Source organism: Nelusetta ayraudi, unplaced genomic scaffold, assembly GCF_046127955.1.
Source record: "Nelusetta ayraudi isolate G7.1 ecotype Tasmania unplaced genomic scaffold, CSIRO-AGI_Nayr_v1 ptg000002l, whole genome shotgun sequence".
NCBI lineage: Eukaryota > Metazoa > Chordata > Actinopteri > Tetraodontiformes > Monacanthidae > Nelusetta > Nelusetta ayraudi.
In genome coordinates, this window is record NW_027466052.1 from 6591469 (window position 1) to 6612670 (window position 21202).

The 21202-nt window shown below is 45.9% G+C and overlaps 1 protein-coding gene across 1 annotated transcript in view; it reads left to right on the plus strand.

The window, feature by feature from the left end:
* gpc5a (glypican 5a) overlaps positions 1-21202 on the plus strand; it is a 101624-nt gene that overhangs the window by 60627 nt on the left and 19795 nt on the right. The window contains exon 8 of the mRNA XM_076020365.1: positions 2752-2914. Within this exon, the coding sequence (XP_075876480.1) occupies positions 2752-2914 (163 nt within the window). The remainder of the gene's footprint in view (positions 1-2751; positions 2915-21202) is intronic.

The window sequence follows — 21202 nt, forward strand, 5'->3', positions numbered from 1 at the left end:
GGACGGCAATTAACCATCAGTGTGTGTGTGTGTGTGTGTGTGTGTGTGTGTGTGTGTGTGTGTGTGTGTGTGTGTGTGTGTGTGTTTGTATCTGTCTGCAAGCACTTTTGTGTGTGTGTTTAGTAGGTTACAATGTTACAGGCACCAAGGCTACAGGCTATATATGTATATAATGTTATATATATGTGTTATGTTATATATATAATGTTGTATATATATTTTTTCCTAGAGTGTAAGAAACACACACTAATATCATGTTAAGTTACATAGAGAGCAGGGTAAACATTTTGCAAATAATTTGCAAGTTAACTCAGGACACTCATGCGATTAATCACGATTAACAGCAGACTTTAAACCTAAGTGTCCAAAGCAGGCCACAGAGGCCGCAACGACCATCTGATTAATGATCCCTGGACTGTCAAAAAACCCCAAAAAACTACAAAGGACGAAAAACAAACAGCCATTGTCTGTGTCCACCAGCTGGTGTGGTGTGTCGCTGCTCTTTCCTCTCAGCTCTCAGCTGGAACAGCAGGGACAAGGTTCGTGCTTCTCATCTGAGAGAACCATCAACTAGTCCTCGCGGTGGCTGACGCTCGGTGTGGTAATTAATATTTTCCTTTTCTTAATGATGGCTTATTTTACCCAACCAATAATTACAATATACATTTTAATGGCGGGCCCTGATCCGCAGATTACCTGCGGTGCCTGCGGATACTGGCGGCTCATCAGGAGTTAATGGCCTATTTCTGCTCATTGGCAAACTTCAGTGTGTCGCCGCTAAATTCTGGTCTTTTTACGGCATGAAGCAAATTTAGGATGGCACCGTTCCTTCAGGGACGACGTTGAAAAATGGTCACCCCACAAAGTAAATTAGGTTTTTCATTGCGAGCGGAGGAAGTTGTGACTCGGACTAATTGCACATGAACAAAGTGTGTGTGAGCTCTTTCTCTTCTTTTTTTTGTTGGTCTAATTGTAGCTCGTTTGACTGTGTTGGAAATCAAAGGGGCAATAAACAGAGAGCAGCCACTAATTCTGTCTGTTTCGGTTTCCATGCTGTGTTCAGCTGTGCTCTGAAAGAAATTGTTTATTGCTACTTTAAGGATTTGTTCAAACACTTTATCTTGCCCTGGCACCTTACAGCTCTAGTCCAGCGGTGAACAAAACCCTATATTATCATTATTGTTGATTTTTTTTTTTTTGTTTACATTCCTATAAATAAATAAGTGAACTTTGACCCGTGTAATTACAGTATGGACCAGATGTAAGTTCCTCCCTTCCTGTGGCTGGCGTACAGCTTTGTCAGGGGCGTTCATGTCCGTAAATAGCTCAGCCTAACCCCTTGACCTCCGCACACACGTACAAATGAGCTATTATTGAAGTGACATGTTACCTCAGGTGCAGGCTAATAAGAGCACGACGTGTTTTCTTCTCCTAACAAGCTTCGGTGTTTGACAGCCTCGAACGCGGAACACAGCGAGGCCCCCCCGAGCTGCGCGGCGCGTCTCCGACTAATCAGCACAAAGTCGTTTCCGGCTCCTCAGCGGCTGCAAGACGCAGTGCAACATCATTATTCCGCATAATCTTTACGACGGATTGATTTCCGACATAAAGCTGCGGGTGCGGGGGAGGTGTTCGCAGGAATTATACCTACGTAAAGAGCATTTATGCAGCCTAAACTTTCACCGCGTCCCGTCTCCTGACCTGTCACCGTTTGAGGAGCGCGGACCTCAGACGGACCAATTACCAACCCAGATATGTCCCAGCTCGGCCGCCGCCGCAACCCTGTCACTTTCGCTCCCTGATAGCGAAGCGCAACGACACCTAATTAACATAGACACTGCCTTTCTGATCAACAAAAAGCACCGTCTCTTGTTTCGAGGAAGACACGGCGTGAATTTAAATCAGCCAATTAGCCTGTGCATTTCCCCCGCCGTCGGGTTCACACAGTCTCTGATTGAGATTCTGCAGCGCAGCGATGCAGCAGGAAGTCGAGGCGGCCGGCGCACCGCCGCATCAGTGAGGGGCAGAGGCGCTTTGTCAAGAGTTGAGTTTGCATAAAGCCTTTTAATGCACATTTGTTAGGACTATCACGTGAGGACATTTATGTAAATGGAAAAGTTAAAAAAAAAAAAAAAAAAAGGAACTCACTCCAATTTGCTCAACTTTCCGCACCTGCTTGAGGACCTCCTTTGGAAAAAGAGGCCATGCTGGTTGGAAGCGTGAGGACAAAAAAACAGGTTGATTGACAAGAAACTCAGAAGCCGAAACTTTTAGCAGCGAGTTATAAGGAACATCACGTCCACCTGCACCACCAACAACTACACCAGGACAGCAATAAAAGTGAGGAAGATGTGAGACCAAGCAGGGAAAACAGGGATCAACACTAGCATTGGTTGCAATATGCTTTCTTGCCACTAGATGCTGCTAAATCTTACATGCCGGGCCTTTAAAAAAAATGCAATTTGCAATGGAGTTGTTTTTAAACCCTATCTGAAGTTTATGGAGAACTTATTAGCAACTGATTAGCAATACAGTCGGCTCTTCAGGCTTGTCCTCCTCAGTTTCTCAGGGAAAATGATCCCTCACAGCATTTTACTGCAGTGAATACTGAATGTTTTACCTCTGAAGTCCAATCAGAGGAAGGAATCGCGAAGGTCTATTATCTGGAAGTAAAATCATTCTGAACCAAACTATTTTACAAGAAAGGAGATTAAAAATACTTTTTTTTTCCTTTTTCCTCTTCTCATGTAGCTCCTGCAGGGAAAGTCCATCCCCAAACTGGGATCTCTGGACCAGATCGAAACAGGAAGTGGGGACACAGAGGCGCATTACAGTGGGGACTGCGACGACGAGGACGGTTGCGGTGGCTCAGGTGGAGGCGAGCACCGGAGAAACATCCCAAGAGTCTTCAAATGTGAGTCTCATCTTCCTGTAATTTATCGGACCGGCAGCTAATTAACCTTTCAAAGGCACTGGAACACAACTCGAGTCTGAGGAGGTTCGGCGGAGTTGCGGAGCAGAGCAGAACGGCCAAGTGGGAGTGTGACGCAACGATGACCGTTTTTTTTTATTTAATTTTTTTAGATTTGGCACGGGGCCTCGTTTGAATCTTGATTTGCACCGTTATGTGCTGGGCTAATGAGTATTGTGCGTCTGCAGTGCCTCAGGCGGCAGGTTTTAACACAAAGGAGCTTTATTCTCATTGAGCTTATTTTCCTGGGAAAAAAAAACACCCCAAAAAAGTCCCAATGATGATGAAACACATCAAATCAAAATGAACACACCAGGAAAAAAAAAAATACAATTATAATAACATTCATCAAGCATGTGGCTGCGTCATGTGGACCATGTTTTAATTGCTGCTCTTTGTGTTGCATCTCATCTATCCCTCGTCAAAGCCCCATTAACATAAAACAAAACAAAAATCGAGTTAGCCCAGCCTTTGATTAACAGGGGCCGATATTTTTTACTAAGACATGCACCAGTCTCATTTCATGACAGCCGTAATAACAGTCATTAATGATAATAGTTGCAATGGGAACATTATTGCAATCATGGCCCCGTTACTTTAAAATGATCGCTCCCGAGAGGCTCTGGAACGGCGTTGCTCGCCTCTTCGTTCTGCTACCTTTCACACACACACACACACACACACACACACACACACACACACACACACACACACACACACACACTGACTCCTCCTTCGCTCTCTCCTATACCCTCCATCAAACATACTAACAACCCGATTAATCACCCCTCTCGTTTTTTACCTCACGGCGACAGGCAGGAAGTGCGCGAACGGGGGCGGGCGGGCAAGGCGGGTGTCATCCTAACACGCCGTTTTCCCCGTGTAAATGTTTCCTTTGGTGCTTGACAGTTGCGTCTCTGGGCCCTTACTGGCTCGGGGCGTCGAGAAGCTGCTTAGCTGCGGCTGTAGTCGGGGGTGGAGGGGTTTGTGGGGGGGGTGGGGGGGGGCTCTGACATTCTTCATCACCTTATTACGCCGGAGCCGCCCTTTACCAGATCAGCCTGTCAGAGCCTTATTTATGACCCCGCCGCCTGCTGCAACCTCTGTCAAGCATGTCCACCGCTGCTGACCCTCCCTCTCGTGCTGACCACGCCCACCCGAGTGGTGGGACCGCTGCCTGCCTGTCGATGCAGCGCGGTGCTGGAATCTCATGGGTTTTTGTTTTTTTCTCTTTTCTCGCTTATAAGACCAGCAGCGAACCTGATCAGCGAGCGGAGGCTAAAGCATTTTGTAATAACATATATTTCAGTAAGCCATCCATTGTGCATACTGCAAGATGACGATGGCAAGGTTGAATCGAGGTTTGATTGATTCTGTGACCCCAGTGACGACATTTCATTGTCGTCACATTACAGTGTTCCGACTCAAACCCGCACGCGAGAATTTGTTTTTAGCCGTAGAAATTGGACGTGTATTCAGACGTATTTTTTACGCACAAATGTTTAAAACTACGAATACAAAAGGGGAAAGATAGAAAACTCTATATTTGACAGTGACAGGTTTATTCACTGTGTTCCATACCTTCGTGCGTCTCTGCAGCTATAAATTACATGGCTTCATGAAAAAATGTTACCTTGTGCATTTATAGCCGAGCTGAAATGAGCCGTTCAGATTTTACTGACTCAATATGTCACAAGTCAAGCTGCTTATCATAGTCTTGCCTCTGGGCACTTTTTTTTTTTTTCTTAAGTATGTGGGCGAAGTGTCACTGCACATCAGCTAGTTGCCCTCTTCCCCACGACTGGCCAATCACAAGGGAGCCACGGATTTGAGCAGGTGGGGAAGAGATGGGAGGGGAGGGGAGGAGCCTGAACAGCCTCTTCAGGCTGAGTGAGACAAACACTTGTTGGTTTTATTCGGCCTGTGCAACTCAAACCAGGAGTTTATGGACGTAGATCACTAAACTGAATTTAATACTGGAAATGTATATAGTTGAGCCCCTTAAAAAAAAAAACAGTTTCTCCCTGGTTGGTCGCAGTGGTTACATTGTTGGGTCGTTGGCCATTGTTGCCGGGAAACGCATCGTTGATGTCTGCGTTCTTGCGAAGAAGGGATGAGAAAAATCTTGTGAACTCGTGAATCATCGTCGAGAGCGCCTCGCTAGTTTCCCAAAACTGACAACTCCACACCCACACCTCTCGCTTAATTGGTCGGTTTTGTTGGAAATAGCGACGAGGTTTGAGCTCATGCTTTATTTTTGTCCCTCCTGCAGCAGCCCAAGCAGCTTCTCTTGTAGACCAGCGAATCTAAAATGGCGGGGAAAAAATGACTTTTTCCCCCCTCGCACTCGCAGTGACAGGCGGCTCTAAAGCAGCAAATTAGAACGACAATTAAGGCTTTAGATCCATGCTTTGACCGTCTCCCACACAATACGTAATTGAGTTGTGTGTGTGTGTAGCTCTTTGCCAGCTATCGCTGGGTGTGTGTCGGTGCCACTCGCACTGCGTGCTAACTTTGCAAAAACACGTCAGTGATGGGGATTATCCTTTGTTGTGCTTTAACGGAAAGAGAAAATGCGAGAGAAAAAAAAAATGCCTCTCGCCTTCAAGCAACTTGTTTTGTTCTTTGAAACCAACATAACAAAAGCACTACACTCTGTATGTCAACTGTGGGGTGCTGAGTATTAGAGTGGCTTTAACCCAAGAATTCAAATGAGGGAGAGTCGCTTCGCTAAATGATGACGATGATGATGATGATGGTTATAACTTAAGAACCTTGTAGTAAAGGAAGGACGTTTGTTTTGTTTATGCTTGAAATCAGCAAACAAAAAGGCTCTGATCTTAACGAGGTGGCGCATCCTGTCGTCACACCGCTGGATAAAACTCAAACCTCATGTAAAGAGCATTGTGGTTTTCCTTCTGAAGACACACATGAGTGCAACTGTTTTGGGCCAAAGCCGTGTGTGTGTGTGTGTGTGTGTGTGTGTGTGTGTGTGTGTGTGTGTGTGTGTGTGTGTGTGTGTGTGTGTGTGTGTGTGTAAAACGTACTTTTTCGTAATTGGCAGGATTTGCTGCTTGAGTCTCGAAGGTCAGCTCTGCCACGTTTGCTCTGACAATCTCCTCGGTTAAGAACCGCGGCGGCACCAGATGAGCATAACAAAAGAAAGAAAGGGGTGGGGGGGGGAAAAACAACAACACAAAACAAGCCTCAATATGATTCAGTCGGAACAAAACATACAATATGCTAAATGTCTGATCCGGGCACAGGGTGAACAGCAATCGAAGCCGCATTTCAGAACAGACAAACAAGCAGAGGAAAATCTGCCTCCGCTCCGCTGTGAGCAATTGTGACAGCAGCCTTATCCCGGGATTGAAAATGTAATTACTTTTATTTGTGGAAATACAGCAGAGAGTTGCGGCGGCTCACTGCTGCACCCGACTTGATAAATTGGCCACCGAGAGGCTAAAGCACAGCGGCGCTGATGCACTATTAATGCACGTTGTTAGTTTTCATTCTCGTCTGCGTGCAAAAAAAACGAAACCCCCCGAAACATTGTTGTCGAGACGGCGAAATACTATTCACATTGAACAAAACCCAAAGCAAACCTGACTGCAGCGCAGTGGTGGGGTGGGCGTAAAAATTGAAATATGTTCTAATAACATCTCTCTGTCATTAGCGACAAGATTGCCAAGCCGGCAATCATGGGCAACGTTGAGCTGATTGTCGTGGCGTTCCTCCCGACTTGACAGAGAGGAAGTGTTGAAAAAGACACACGATGTCACGACTCCTCGTTTCTCAAGGACGTCTGAGCGGAGACTCGCCTCAAGAGTCGGTCTGCGCGCCGCCGTCTCATTGGCAGCTCCTCAAAAGTCTGATTCAATTAGATTTTTTTTCTCTCCCTTTCTTAGCAATTACCCATAATCCCTCCTCCGCCTCCGCTCGATGTTTATCGGTGGGACGCTGCGATGGACGGGGGGGACGATAAGAGACAGAACGGCGGGAAGCTCAGTGCCGACATTACGCGTCTGATTAGAGGGATTATCTTCATTAAGCAGAATGAGAGTGTTGTGAGGAAACTCCGTGTGCGACAAGATGAGATTGTTTTGTTCTTTGAGCGCTTCGTCATCTGAGTCACTTCTTGTGTGGCGGGAAAAAACGTGGCAATCTGTTTTTTTTTTGTTTCAAATACCAACAAAGAATTCGAAGCTTGCCGGAGATTTCACCTAATTATATGGCATCTGTCTATCTATCTATCTATCTATCTATCTATCTATCTATAGCTATATTTATCTGTCTATCTATCTATCGGATAGAACGGATTGTTGAGAAATTTCACTGTTTTTTCTTCTGCTTCTGTTTAATAGAAACAATTAAATTATTTAGATCAGACCACTTGAATGAATTTTCACGAATTTTTTAACGATTTTTTTTCACGAATTTTTTCACGATTTTTAACAACAACAAAAAAAGTCCTTTATCGGTTCACGTAGTTCTCTAAAATATTGGGTGATGTAACTGATGCTCTCTAACTTGTTGTTTCCCACACAGCTGGTTGCAACACCGACACTCTTGGGGAGGTGTGGTAGTTGTTCTCTTTTTTTTTTTTCCCCTCTCTTATTCCCTCTTCCCCTCTTCACTCACATGCTGCTGTTCAGGATTTGTGTGACCTGTCAGCAGAAACCTGCAACAGAGAAACAACTGAGAGGGATTTTTTTTTTTCTTTCTTTTTTTTGCGCTTCGTCCCCCTCGACGGGCAGCTTCACTCAGGCTTCGGACGCCGCGGCTGCTCGCTGCACCGAGAGGCATCTGTCAGGGCCAGTGTCAGCGGGAGGCGCTGGAATCGATCCCAGGCAGAGTAAGCAAAGTGAAGAGGAGGAAGGGTCTCCGCCGCCCCTCTTCAATCAGCCGCCCCTCGGCCGGCTTTTCCTCGCTGAGGGGCCAAAAGGCTGAATTCAGCGCCGACGCCGAAATCATCCGCTGCGCTGCATCAGGCGATAATTGACGCCCAGATCGAGTCGCGCTGAAAGCTTTTGCTTCGCTCACCCCCTCCCAGTACTGACGCATTTCACAGTGTCGGAGCTAGAGAGGAGGAGGGAGCGACAGTGCATCAGGGCCACTTAGTCTGACGCGTACAGTAATGGAGCCGTCACCGGTGGCCCTGCTATGCGCTCCTGCCGGCCGTCTCTGTTCGCCCGCAGATCTCCTGCCTTTGTCTCTGCCATGTGCCGTCAAGTGGAGTCACCTGCTGTGACTTCCTGCCCTCCTCCCTGCCGCTAATAATGGGATCGACCTGATTTCCTGCCGCAGCTCTTATAAGCTTTTGAATGTTAAGCCTTTCAAAGTGGGCACCCGTCCGCCGCCCGTCACTCACCCTCACTAAAATATATACCTGCTGCAATCCAGCTGCATGGTGACGGGCAAAGCCGACTGGCTGTTGAAGAAGAACTTAGTCCAAGTAAGATGTGAGGTGTTCGGCTCTCATGAAACAAAATAACTGCTAAATATCTCAAAAAATATTTGTGGTTTTATTTTTGTATTTCACTTCGCCTGCCCGGAAAAGCAGAATTGGTAAAAACAGTGTTTTATAAAACACAAAAATATATAAAATACATGTTTTGCATAAAAGAACACAGAATCCCTTCTTCTAAATTAAGACACACACACACACACACACACACACACACACACACACACACACAAAGGACCTTCACTATGAATTGAGACACACAACATCCTGCTACAAACGACAAACTCCCGCCGTCGCTGGCCGAAGCCCGAGTTGGACAATATTGATTGTGAGAGAGACCCACTAGGGAATTTTCTCCGCGCTGAGAGTGTTGTCAGTGTGTAAACTCCCATCAAACATCAGAGTCCTGAAGCTGAGGGGACACGTGTGTCTACAGGGGAGCACATCTCAGCGGGGTGGGTGGGTGGGTGGTTGGAATCCCAAAGCATCAGCTGGCAGGAAACGGACACTGTCACTCCAAAAAGTGAGATGTCACTTGGTGGAATTTTGCATTTTTTACTGCCAAGTTCCACCAAATCTTGGTAGCCAGAGTGAAATGAATGGAGACCGTCGCGGAGTCGTCAGAGCGAGGTGAGCCTCAAGCTAATTTGACGCCATATGTTCTGGCACCATTATGGTATTACGGCAAATTGCTTTTTAGTTCCTTTTAAACCCTGTGACACCTGACAAACCTCACTGTCGGTCGCTCTGTTAGCAAAACAGCTACAACCTCTGAATTTTTTCTTGTGCCACCAAGTGCAGAAAAGTCATGTAAATTGTTGTTTGATCAGGGCACTGCTTTGCTAGCTGTTTTTTTATCTTCTTACCCGAAGATAAAAAACAAAAGCACTGATTTTTTTTAAGAAGTCGGCCTCATAAATTATCCGTCGACTTCTTTAGCCTGTTAGTTTTGCATAGTGGCAGATATTATCTGCAACCTGATGGTAACTGAGTTTTACTTACCTCAGTGGTCTGACCTTATATACATCACCAAGGTCAGTTAGCAAGTTGTGATTTGGTTTATTTTGTTTAGTTTTTTGTTGTTTTTTTTGCAGAAAGTGACTTGTGCCAACAAAAAAACAAAACTGTCTCGCAATCAGATCACGTCTGGATGCACATATGCAGGGGTTCAGGTCTGAGAAGCTTACCCTGTGATGATGAATGTGGGAGCTCTTCGGCAACTTCCGAGACATAAAAGCATTGGAACACGAAGAGCCAAATCTTCATTGTATTCAGTCTGCAGGATTGTGAAGGTATCAAATGGCCGGATCGCTGAGCGCCTCGCTCGGGTCGCAGGTAGCCCCCCCGAACCCAAGTGGCAGTGTCGCAGCACTTGAGGTGTCCTTGGGGAAGACCTGTCCTTGAAGGTCAACAGCACTCTGAGAGACTCCGATCGAGGCGCACTCGGCGGACGAGCGGCACTAAAAGCTGCCGTCCGATGATGGCTGCCGCTCCGAGAGAGCATCAGCCGGAGCCGCAGTCGGCCGTTACACTGCGATAAACATGACGGCGGATGGAGGGTCACGAGCGGGGCCGCCATCAGTCACGTCATCCACACACTAGCCATTAAAGCCAATGACAAGAGAATCCACTGTGCAGAAATGTCACCCAGAACCCATTTGGAGTGGAAAAATGTAGCTGGGTGGATGTAAATGGAGGGAGAATAATTGCAGCAGGAGGGGACGGGACTTGTGAAAAAGGCCACGTGGTGGTGGGCTGGTGGGAGAGAGAGAGAGAGAGAGAGAAAGGAGACCCACGAGCGCTTTACCGTAACGCATCCAGATTGCTCGGCAGGCAAACTGGGCGGTCGAGTCGAGATGTTTCGCGTCAGGGATTGGGGGAAAAAATTGGAAAATGCTCATGTACGGCACAAAAAAAAAAAAAAAAAAAAGCAACGTCCTTTGGGCGCGGGCGGGAGACGGCGGAGGTGAGCGTCAAGGACGGCGTGCGAGGCTCAAAGCAGTCATGAGTGCATTAGCAAAATGGCTGCTGTCATCTGCAGACAGATGAGGTGGCTGCGAGCGAGAGGGCGCCAGAAAAAGAAGCCATCTGCCATGTTGGGGGTGGTGGGGTGGTGGAACCCAAATGATGTTATAACGAGAATTGAGTCTTAATTAGGACTTGGTTTCAATGTTTCTCCCTCATTGATGACACACTTTGAACAGCTCTGAGAAAGGAAAAGATTTTTGTTTTTGTCCCACCCGTACTGTCGTTGAGAGACTTTCAGTTGGTGAACAGGGAGTTTGACGACAATTTCTTCAGAAAATGACATAAATAAGGTTACATCTTTGGCCACACACAATCACACAACACAGACAAACAGGGTCAAGTGTCAGGGTCAGTGTTTCCGTGTCGCGTCGCTGAAACGGGCCGTTCTGATTTTGCTCGACCGCCGACATAAAAAGTCGAGCCGAGGATCAAAGCACTTTAGCTTCCCCGCTAAAGTGCTCAGATGGCCAGAACAGCCTCTTCAAGCTGAGTGAGAGGAGCCTTTGACCAAACAAACCTTGGGGTCGATATGTCGATGATATTTTCCTACTTTGGTCTGGGTTAAAAGAATCCCACAATTTTTTGAACAGCATTAGTTCTAACAGTAAGTTGTCTTTGGAATTTATTGCAGAGTCTATCAATTTTCTGCATCTTACCATCACTAAAGATGTTCAAGGTTTTTTTTTTTTACATACTTGTTTTTATAGGAAGCCAACAGACAGGGACACTGTTCTATGCTATTCATGCCAAAAGTTTTTAAATTGGTTCAAAGAGAATGTACCTTATGGACAGTTCCAAAGAGCCAGACGAATCTGTGATCGAGATGAGGTTTCTGAAAGTAATTCTAAAGAGATGCTGTCACGAACGGGGTTATAAATACACTCCTCTCCAAAAAGCCTCACTACAGCGAAATACACAGAGAGGTCAAAAGACAGACCAGTATTTGTCACTATGCGCAGTACAGAGGCTGAACAAATGAAGAAAATCATAAGAGAGAATTGGCGGAATCATTGAGAGCGACGATCTTTTAAGCCAGATCTTCCCTGAACCTCCTCCTGTCAGCTTTAGAAGCTGTCCTACTCCACATGACAAACTAGTCCACGGCTACATTAAACCAGATTGCCAACTAACGTGGTCGGGCACCAGTCCCAAGGGATTGTATACATGCCATCAGTGTAATCACCGCACCACTGTAATGCAAACCAAAACCTTTCAGGATTTTGTATCTCAGAAGCAATTCATCATTAACCATTTCATTAACTGCAAAACCATATTTCTCATTTATAGATTGGAATGTTCAGTGTGCAAGGTCTTCTATGTAGGAGGAACTCAACGTTGTTCACAAGACAGACAGGCTGAACACAAATATGCAGTTCGCACAGGAAGCTTAAACTATCCAATAGCAAGACACGATATGGAACATCACAACAGTAACCGTTGTACACTGCGGGCTTGTGGTATTGACCAAATCTCACTGTCCTTAAGAAAAGGGGTTTAGGGTAAGACAGCTGAACCAGAGAGAAACATTTTAGATTTTTAAATTGCAGGCCACTAAATATCCAGGTCTACATGAAGATCTTGACTTTTCTGCATTCATTTGATTTATTTGTTTGTGTCTGCAATACATTTCTTTGATTTATCTGATTGCAATAATGGTGAATGTTGATCTCTTTTATGCATTCTTGACAGTTGTAAACCTTGTTGATTTTTGGAAGAAGACCATCAAAATGAATTTCATACATGTCAAAATGGCCAGAAGAGTGCCCATGCAAAAAACAAAAGACATCTTCCTTTCTTCATACTACGCCTCTGTAGCGAACATATGGTTGTGGGCTCGTGAATTCATCCCAGGCTCCGTGTCCTTTGGGGAACATTGTCTCTATGAAAATTGTGTGTGCGGATGCCGTTTTTCATGTAGGTTACCTTGACATGTCCCAGATAGCAAAGCATCTTAAACAACACATTAACCCCACAGTCCTCCCACTCCTGCACAGATTGTTGGAGGTTTGAGCTTCGCTGTGGGATTAGTTTATGCAATCAGCCTCCCGTGACTCATCACAAAACACCTCCCCCGTCTGCTGCCGCCTTATCTAACTGGTTGTGGATAGTCATGCACCTTTAGTCATCTCTGCCTGCTTTGAAATCTTTGGGAAACGGTTGATTTGAGCAACTCATTGGCGTTGTTGCACCCTTTCATCGAGTGGATGCTTGTATAGGCCAAGGAAAAAAGAGAGAGAGAGCAAAGACAACTGCGCAGCTGCTGAGTCCTGATAGGGTTTCACATTTTGAAACACCTATTATCTATCCACATCTATTATTCAAACACATATCACCTTACTGCCACCGTCTGTCAAACCACATTAGTTGGAGCCTTTGATCATTGAAATAAGCCAAAGAGGATTGTTGCTCGTAGGTTAAATAAACCAGATTGGGGCTCAGACAAGGCGTATTACCAAAATATTTCTCAAATAATCCAGCACCTTTTTTTTTCTTCCCTCGTTGAAGTGTAGAGAGAAAACAAACAAACAATAGTTATAATGAAAAAAAAAAGAGAATTTATAGTTGTCTACGTAGGTGATTAGTATTTTTTAATTTATTTATTTATTATTACTCATAAGTAAGCCTCAAAGCAGGCAGATGAAAGCGCACAGCAGATGACTATCTGCTGCATATTAACATATGGTCACAGCTCAGATTGGACTCTGCTGGGAATCAAATACAGGCCGCGTGCGACCACTTTGAACATTATTGCCCTCCATGACGAAAAAAAAAATACCCCAAAATAAATTCAAATGAAGTGAAATTGCTTTTTTATTTGCCACGGTAAACATAACAGCATTTAGTGGGAAAAGAAAAAAAAAAAAAAGGTCAATGTCTCATTGCTTTCATCATTTACCCTCCAGGTGTGTGAGAGAGTAGGGAGGAGAGAGAGCGAGAGAGCGAGAGAGGGGTTGATGACGTTTTTCCAACCACATTAGCTCGTCATTATCTTAAACAGCACACTCCCGTTTTTCCGACCGTTTTCTCTCGGCGTTCTTGATTTAATGGTCCGGCTTAATGAGCGGCGGCTCGCACGTGGAAGGACGTCGGATCAGGGTTAATGAAGCGCGAAAAAGGGTAGCGGCGTGTCGCCGCGTGAAGTGCTTAACGATCGGCCCGCGGCAGTGCACGCAGTCCGTCCAGCGGAAGTCCCGCCTCCTCGCCCTCGTCGTCATAAACCCTGGCTGTGTCTCAATTCAGGGTCTGCATCCTTCGAAGCATGCATTTGAAAGGAAGTTGTGTCATAGCGCTTGCACGAAGGCGTGTCCCAATTCCTTAAAGTCCGAAGGACGCTCCAAATGGGCCCTCGAAACGGAAGTCTGTTTTTTTCCTCTCGTTGCTACAGATGGATTGACTGCTTTCGCTTTGAAACTACGATTTAGTGAACTATAAATAAAAGTTGATTAATTGGTTGTTGTTAAAACACATTTTGCAGATCTTCGTCTTTGCTGGCAACTGGCAGGTGCTAGCTTGCATTAGCGGGCATTATCACTACCTGCTGTAAAGGAGTTGGAATAGATGGACGGTAAAAAAAAAAAAATCCCTTTAAAAATATTGCTGGTGTGCAAGGCTGATTGCAAGTCGCTAATTCATCACAGAGAGACAGATTGTGCACACAGTGTAATGTTATTGAAATCATACCTTCCTTAGAAAGACAAACAAACCCCAAACTGATACTGGCAGTGACAGCCGCCTCTCCAGCACAGCAGCAGCTGCAGCAGTGTCTCCAACTGCGAGAGTGAGTGGCATCCCGCTGGACTTTGCATGACCCACACAAACGCACGCACGCACGCACACACACTGCAGCACTGTGACACATGACAGGCACATGACCCCCTTCCTTCCTCTTCATGTCCTCAGAAAATTTCGCTCACCCCCAGACTTCAGAGGTCAACTTCAGATGTGCATCAGCGGAGCCGCGCTCGCTGCTCCTCCATCATCCCGGCTTCCTGTCTCCCTGCCCTGCCAGGCAGAAAATAAAATGAAAACATCCACTGTATCCCCGCAGCTTCTGCCTCCACCCCTACAATATGCATGCGCCTGTAGTCAAGCGTGCGCGGGACACACACCCTGGAAAAGGTGCACATTAGGTGAGGCGTCGGAAGCCGCGGGTCGTCCCACAGGTGTCACCTCCCATCGCCGCACTGCGTTGACCTGCGGTGATAATGGACGGAAATAATCGAAGAGGCCGACATATCAAGGCGGAGGAGGGAGGTGGCGGGAGGGCGGGGGGGTCACGGCGTTTGTCAGGTCTCGGGTGAAGAAGGCGAGTTTGTTGATGTTAAAGTTTACCGTCCGCTCCGATTCGGCTCTGCTTTCTCAAAACTCCAGCTTCCACCTTTGTGTGTTGCAGATTTTTAATTGTGTGTGCAGTAATTAATCGGTGACAAAAAAGGAGGCTACCTTGGCTTTTGGACATGCAGATCAATTGAAGCTAATTTCACTCATTTTTAGAGACCGGTTGCTTAAGTGTTTTGTATACTGATCACTGTTTGGAGCACTTTGCTACTTTTAGCTCGGCCTTCTTTCATTGCACGAATCGGTTTTCCACTTCCAACTATGAACTTCTGAGAAGTCTCTCTTTATTCCGCAGTGTCACTCGACCTTGTCATGAAAGCGCCGCCGAAGACTGAACTCTCAGGGAATATGTCATGCCGCTGCAGTGTCACAGTCATTGTCTCTCGAGTCCATCAGGATGCTGGAAGTTTCCGTTCAGTTCAGAAACACAAACAAAGCAAAACAAAACTGGAGTGCGGCCATGAGGAAAATGTGTATCTTTTGCAGCTCTGAGTGGCGTTAAGTGGGACTAAAGAAAACCTCTTGTAACATCACTGGCAAAAAGGAACAAGGACACGTTTCGCAAAACACCTGTGCGTGCACGCACCGTGTCTGTCATACTGATGCGGAGTTGTTTGGTTTTTAACACTAAAGACTCATTTTCTTCCTTGTCGCCAACAACAGCTGCAACCTCAGCTGTTATTTTTCTGTTTTCTGCCATTTTTCCGTAACCGTGAGCAAGTCCCGACTCAGCTCCTTTGACTTTCCTGCTTTGACTCGGTTCATGTGATTCGGCTCCTTTGACTCGGTTCATGTGATTCGGCTTGTTTTACTTGGCTCCTTAGATTCGGCTCCTTTGACTGTGTTTATTTGACTTGGCTACTTTGACTCAGATCTTTTGCCTTGACTCATTTGAGTCAGCTCCTTTGACTCGCCTCATTTGACTTGGCTCCTTTGATTCGGCTCATGTGATTTGGCTCATTTGACTCGGCTCATGTGATTTGGCTCATTTGACTTGGCTCCTTGATTCAGCTCCTTTGACTCGGCTCATGTGATTCGGCTCATTTGACTCGGCTCATTTGACTCGGCTCATGTGATTTGGCTCATTTGACTCGGCTCATGTGATTCGGCTCATTTGACTTGGCTCCTTTGACTCTGACCTGGCTGTCCAACCCATAAAATGACACCTGAATTCATTTTGCTGCCTCCAACGTTTTTGCAATGCTGTTGTTCAACAGCGCCACCTAACTCATCAGCTGTTGACTTTGAGGATAATCCTGATTCCCTGACTCCACTTCCAGTTCCTCTTTCCCACACTCCTGCCTCGTTCTGCCTGCCGCTTCCGTCCAGGCCGATCACAGCTGCAGCCGTCTGTCAGCTTCTGCAGCTGCGGAGAGACTGACTTCTGATTGATGTGTGTCTGCTGATGTGTCTTCTCTCTCCACGTATTTTTTTTGTTTGTTCCATCCTTCTTTCAAACTGGGAGCCTTTTCCACGTGGCCTCTGCATCTCATTCCAATGCACGAGACGCCCTTTAGTGTCTCCAGCTGAGGCGCGGAGCCGAGAACCTGCCTGCACGTCTTCCTCTGAAGGTCGAAGGACACGCCTTTATCAGTGCAGACCAGCCGCTTTTTTCCCCCTCCTCTTGTACAAACAGCTGCTCTGAGGGACGGGAACCATTTCTACTGGCAAAACCCACGTGTTTTCTGTCTGCTGCGCTTCCCGCTGAAGTCATTATTTCCAAACCCTGCCCACTGCTCCATTTGAATATCTTCTTTTTTGGTTTTGTTTTTAACCTGGCATGCCACATGCTTCCTCAGTCAGATTGTATTTTGTGTATTCATCTAGAAAGAAGAAAGGAGTTTTCTAGTGGGAGCTAACTTGTTCTTCATGGCTGTTTTTCCCACCAGGATTTAATCTTTAATGGCGCACTGAATAATCAATATCAAGCCTTATCACTCCCTAAAAACAATGAAACATTTAGAAAACCATCCATGTAGAAAGGATCCAACAGAAAGAGTTTTTAAATAGATAATTTGAAAAAATGGGAACCTCCTGTCAACAGTCAACTGAAAGCAGGCCACATTTTTTTTTTTTTTTTTGTTCTGCCCAGTGATCCAGATGGCAACAGCTCGCAGCTTCTCGCCGGAGTCTGATGCTGATGTACCGCAGAGTGTTTGACAAAACTCTTGCCAAGGCCAGTCGGGAGTCAAGCGAAAACACATTTCTAATGCTGCTCTTTGTTCTCATTCATTGTGAAGATGCTCCCCTGTTCTCACAAAACCAGCATCCTCACTTTTGGGGGCCTTTTAGAGGGCTTACAAACACTTTCTTTCATCTTCCTCAGGGGCGTCTTGCAACACGTTTTCCCTGCTTTCATCGCAGCTGAAATCAGTAATGGACGTTTAGGATTGAGCCAACACGCTCTCGTCTAGAGGTTCACAGCGCGGCTGAGAGGGAATCCAGAAATGAAATGAAGCGCTCCAGCTGCAGTGTGGGTTGGATGGATACCTCCTCAGTTGTGCCTCATTAGTGATCCGTTCGCACATCTCGGAGCAGATGGAGGGACTTATAGGATAATAAAAACACAACAACACCAACAACAAAACTTTGACTTTTGCCATTAAGTTGTACTTGACAATTTGAGCTTCAGTCAGATGATCAGTTTGCAGCTTGTGTGAGAAGTTGGGAGCATTTGCATTCGGCCGCCAGTGAATTTATCGACGTCTGTGCAGCAACCACAGAAAGCGGCAAACATCAACACCAGCAGATCGCGCTCTGACTTCCTGAGCAGCTGACGGCGGAGCGTGTGACAGCGATAACCAACCGGAACACAAGACGTCCAAGTGTCAACAGAGCCGCGACCACATGATCGGATCAGTCAGATACCGCTGCGCCGAGGCGTGTCAGTGATCTGTGTCTCTGTGCGGGCTGCGCTCGGCTCCGCAAGACCCGCAAATCCCAGTTTTCCACATTAGAGTGATTGGATGTCACAACTGCGAGAGTGTGTCTGTTTCTCAAACACTCTTTTCCCACAAATCATTATCGTTAGAGGCATGAGACACACACACACACACACACACACACAAACACACAGTGCTCAGAAAACATCATGTAAACTCACCCACACACAAAAAAATGGCTAAATGGGCTCCCAGCAACATTTTTTTTAGAGACATTTTTTTGTAAAACAAAAGATGAATTGAACTGTGCAAATTGCAAAGGTGATCTGTTCAGTTACATTTTTTAATTATCAAACCAAGTAATATTTAGTTTTGATTTTTTTTCAATCTTGCTCAAAAACAGTGATGTTTTTCTTTGCATATATCTTCCGTGCAGCACTGTTTCAACAATGACAAACAGCAGCCAGGAATCACAGGATTACACACCTGGTTGATACCATTTTGCACCTCTGTGCTAATTGATGATTTATGGCTGTGATCCATTCTGCCCCGTCTGGAGTTGCAGTCGCTGGAATACAGATACGTCTTGTTTATGGGCGCTTTTCAAATTCAGCCCGTGCCGTGCACGGGCGGACCAGAACTGCCTGTAGCGATGTCGGTGAGCCGTGGTTAATCTGGAGTGGGGGTGTCACGGCACTGTGCCTAACGAGGGCGGGAGCCGGTCAGATGCCCTCGTCTGTCAGGGAGATTGAATTTATTTCAGTAATACCGCGATAGCGTGACCTTGATGGAGGCAGAGGGCTCGTTGTCCAACCCGCATCTCAGCTCCATCCCGTCACACACACCTGCAACAGAAAGCAAACCTCTCAGAGGTGATCTTTTCTTCTGTATCAACCCCAAATCATCCTAGGCTGCGTTCAGACTGCACGCGAATCTGATTCAAATCAGATTCCTTCTCAAATCCGGTTGATGGTCCGCACTGCTTTTAGCAAGTGTCCAAATGGGTTCTGGCTCTGTCCTGACTGGGCCACATTATTGACCCATCTGACATTTGCAAAGTTGCAGCAAAAGTGAATATATTACTGGAGCTGTCTTCCAACCTTGGATCTGACCAAAAGTCACTCAAGCTTAACTTAGAGTCACGAGTAAAATATGATCCAAACTACGATGATACAACTGCACATCGGCACAACTGACTGAAACGTGTTCTGATGTAGTTGAAAATGTGAGAAACCACAACACAGGGTACTTCAACATTTCCCACTGGGCTCCTTCGCTGTTCATTGTGTAATTGTTGCGGCGCTCCCTGCTGTCTGATGAAAGACTCACTCCCTGAATTAAATCCGCACAATGAGTCACGTGCTCTTGGGAAATTTGTCCATCTATCCGCCAGCTGAAATGTAATTCTTGTGCTTAATGTTTGGCGAAGCTTCTGTATCTCTCCGCGTTCGGTTGGAGGAACGTGTTCCAACGTGTGGAACTTCAGCTGATCAGTGGTAAAAATTTTAAACCACCTCCATCTCCACGTGGGCAACATTGATCATCGCGCTGTGGTGCAGTTTTGCGCTGGCGAGGCAGCCATCCTGATCGATCGCTGATCAGGGCGGTTGTGGCTTGCAAACGCGGCGATGCATCACGTTGTCACCTGCACCTGCAAAGGTTGGTCCCACAAAGGTCCCAGGGTGAACCAGCAGATCCAGGAGGAAATAACCTGGTGGAGGAGTTCTGGTTTTCTATTAAAGCGAGCGTTGCAACTGGCTTTCTGTGCATCCCCACTCTCAGAACTTTCTTGTTTGAGGCCAAATTTCGGATTCTTTCCGCTGGATTGTCATGCATGAAAAATCACAACAACAACAAAAAAAGAAACAAGGGGCACCAAATCGCCTCGTCGGTAAACATTAAAGAGGTTGAGGCTATGCCTACCAATTGAGGACGCGTAAGACGTTTTAGGGAGCAAGCCGATGTTTATTTCCCAGGCGCGGCGGGAGCATTGTTAATCCAGCTGCGTCGACCTCTGGCCGAGCCACACAAACAAAAAGAGCAATGATAATAAAAAATGCTCTCAGGGCTTTTATATGCATCGAAAACCCACAGACAGGGTCGCCGGTGCAGGATTCTTTTTCTCTTTTGGTAATGGTCTGCGGTTTGTTTGCCGGCAAAGAACGATGAGCATTTACTCATCAGTGACTGGTCAGTCGGAGATAAAAGCCAGACGCTCTGACAAATATCAGGTTGGGATGGAAGAGAGCCCGAGGCTGAGGCTGAACTGTGAGCTGTCGGAAGCCTGAATTTCATTGTTGCGGTCCCGTTAACAGCGTTGTTTACCTTCCTGCTGTTTATACAGTGGACCTCCACACTTGCACACTGTGATTGAGTGTGCGGCTGCTCGAAAAAAAACAAAAAACAAGAAGAAGAAAAAGTTGTGACGAGAAAGTGAGAAGTTGAAGTTGTGGAGTTATTTTTTAGCGGCTATATCTCTCCCATGAGTTTCGCCCAGGGTCTGCTATTCCTCCGCCAGAACTCCTCGTGTTCTACGTTAGAAATACATTTTTTTTTTCTATTCAAAAAACACACTGCTGTCTTTTCCCCCTGCTGTTGCCCTTTGACCAGGGTTAGAGTATACACACCACCGTGTCAAGCCACCGTAGGAAAAAAAAAAGTTTCCCTCCATTCTCTTCATCCTGCTGCTTTCACGTCATTTCATTGCTTGAGCGACATTAGCAAGGGCAAATGTTGGGGCTAACTTTGCCTTCATCCAATCAGCATTGATCACGTCTCCCCTTTCCAGTAAAAGTCAATGTTGCTGTATTTTGTGATTTGTTGTTGTCTTTTGAACTTCAGAGCTACTGTAGTTTAAGTCTTACTCGGTTGTGATTTTTTTTTTTTTTTTTTCACTGAAGATCCTCCTATGTGAACTCAGAACACGGAGCGTTTCAAAGATTCTGGCATCGTTAAGTAATGTCTAAATCAAATGTGACTGCATTTCTGTCTATATTCATAAATCAAAAGCTGGAAAAAAAATTTAATTAGGAGTTTTATTGCCTCTTCATTAACTTCAGCGTTTAAAAGCCCAAATTAGAGCTGCGCCGTTTTTGTGACTCTCTTAATGTCTCTTGCAGCAACGAGTGAATGAAAATGATGATCTCATCCTTCACACTGTCGAGCTCGATGAAAATGGATCTTGTGGTGGCAAAAAAAGAAAGTTTGCACGAGGTGCTTCTGTTTGATGGGAGGGGAAATTATTGACACCGGGCCAGGAATAAAACAGCTGATTTGACTTCATCGGAGTTGAATGGCTGATTTGTTTAGTTTTATGCGCTGCCATTAGAACTTACTGTCCTTTGCTGGTTGGAACCTGTTGGCAGCACTTTCATAGATCCCACTTTGCAACTGCTCCAACTGAGAAGCAGAGAGGGGGGGGAGGGGGGGAACGGACACATTTGCATTTAACAACATGTTTTTCAAGAGGCTGTATTTTAATAAAGATCAGAGAATTTTTTTTCTTAAAAAAAACCT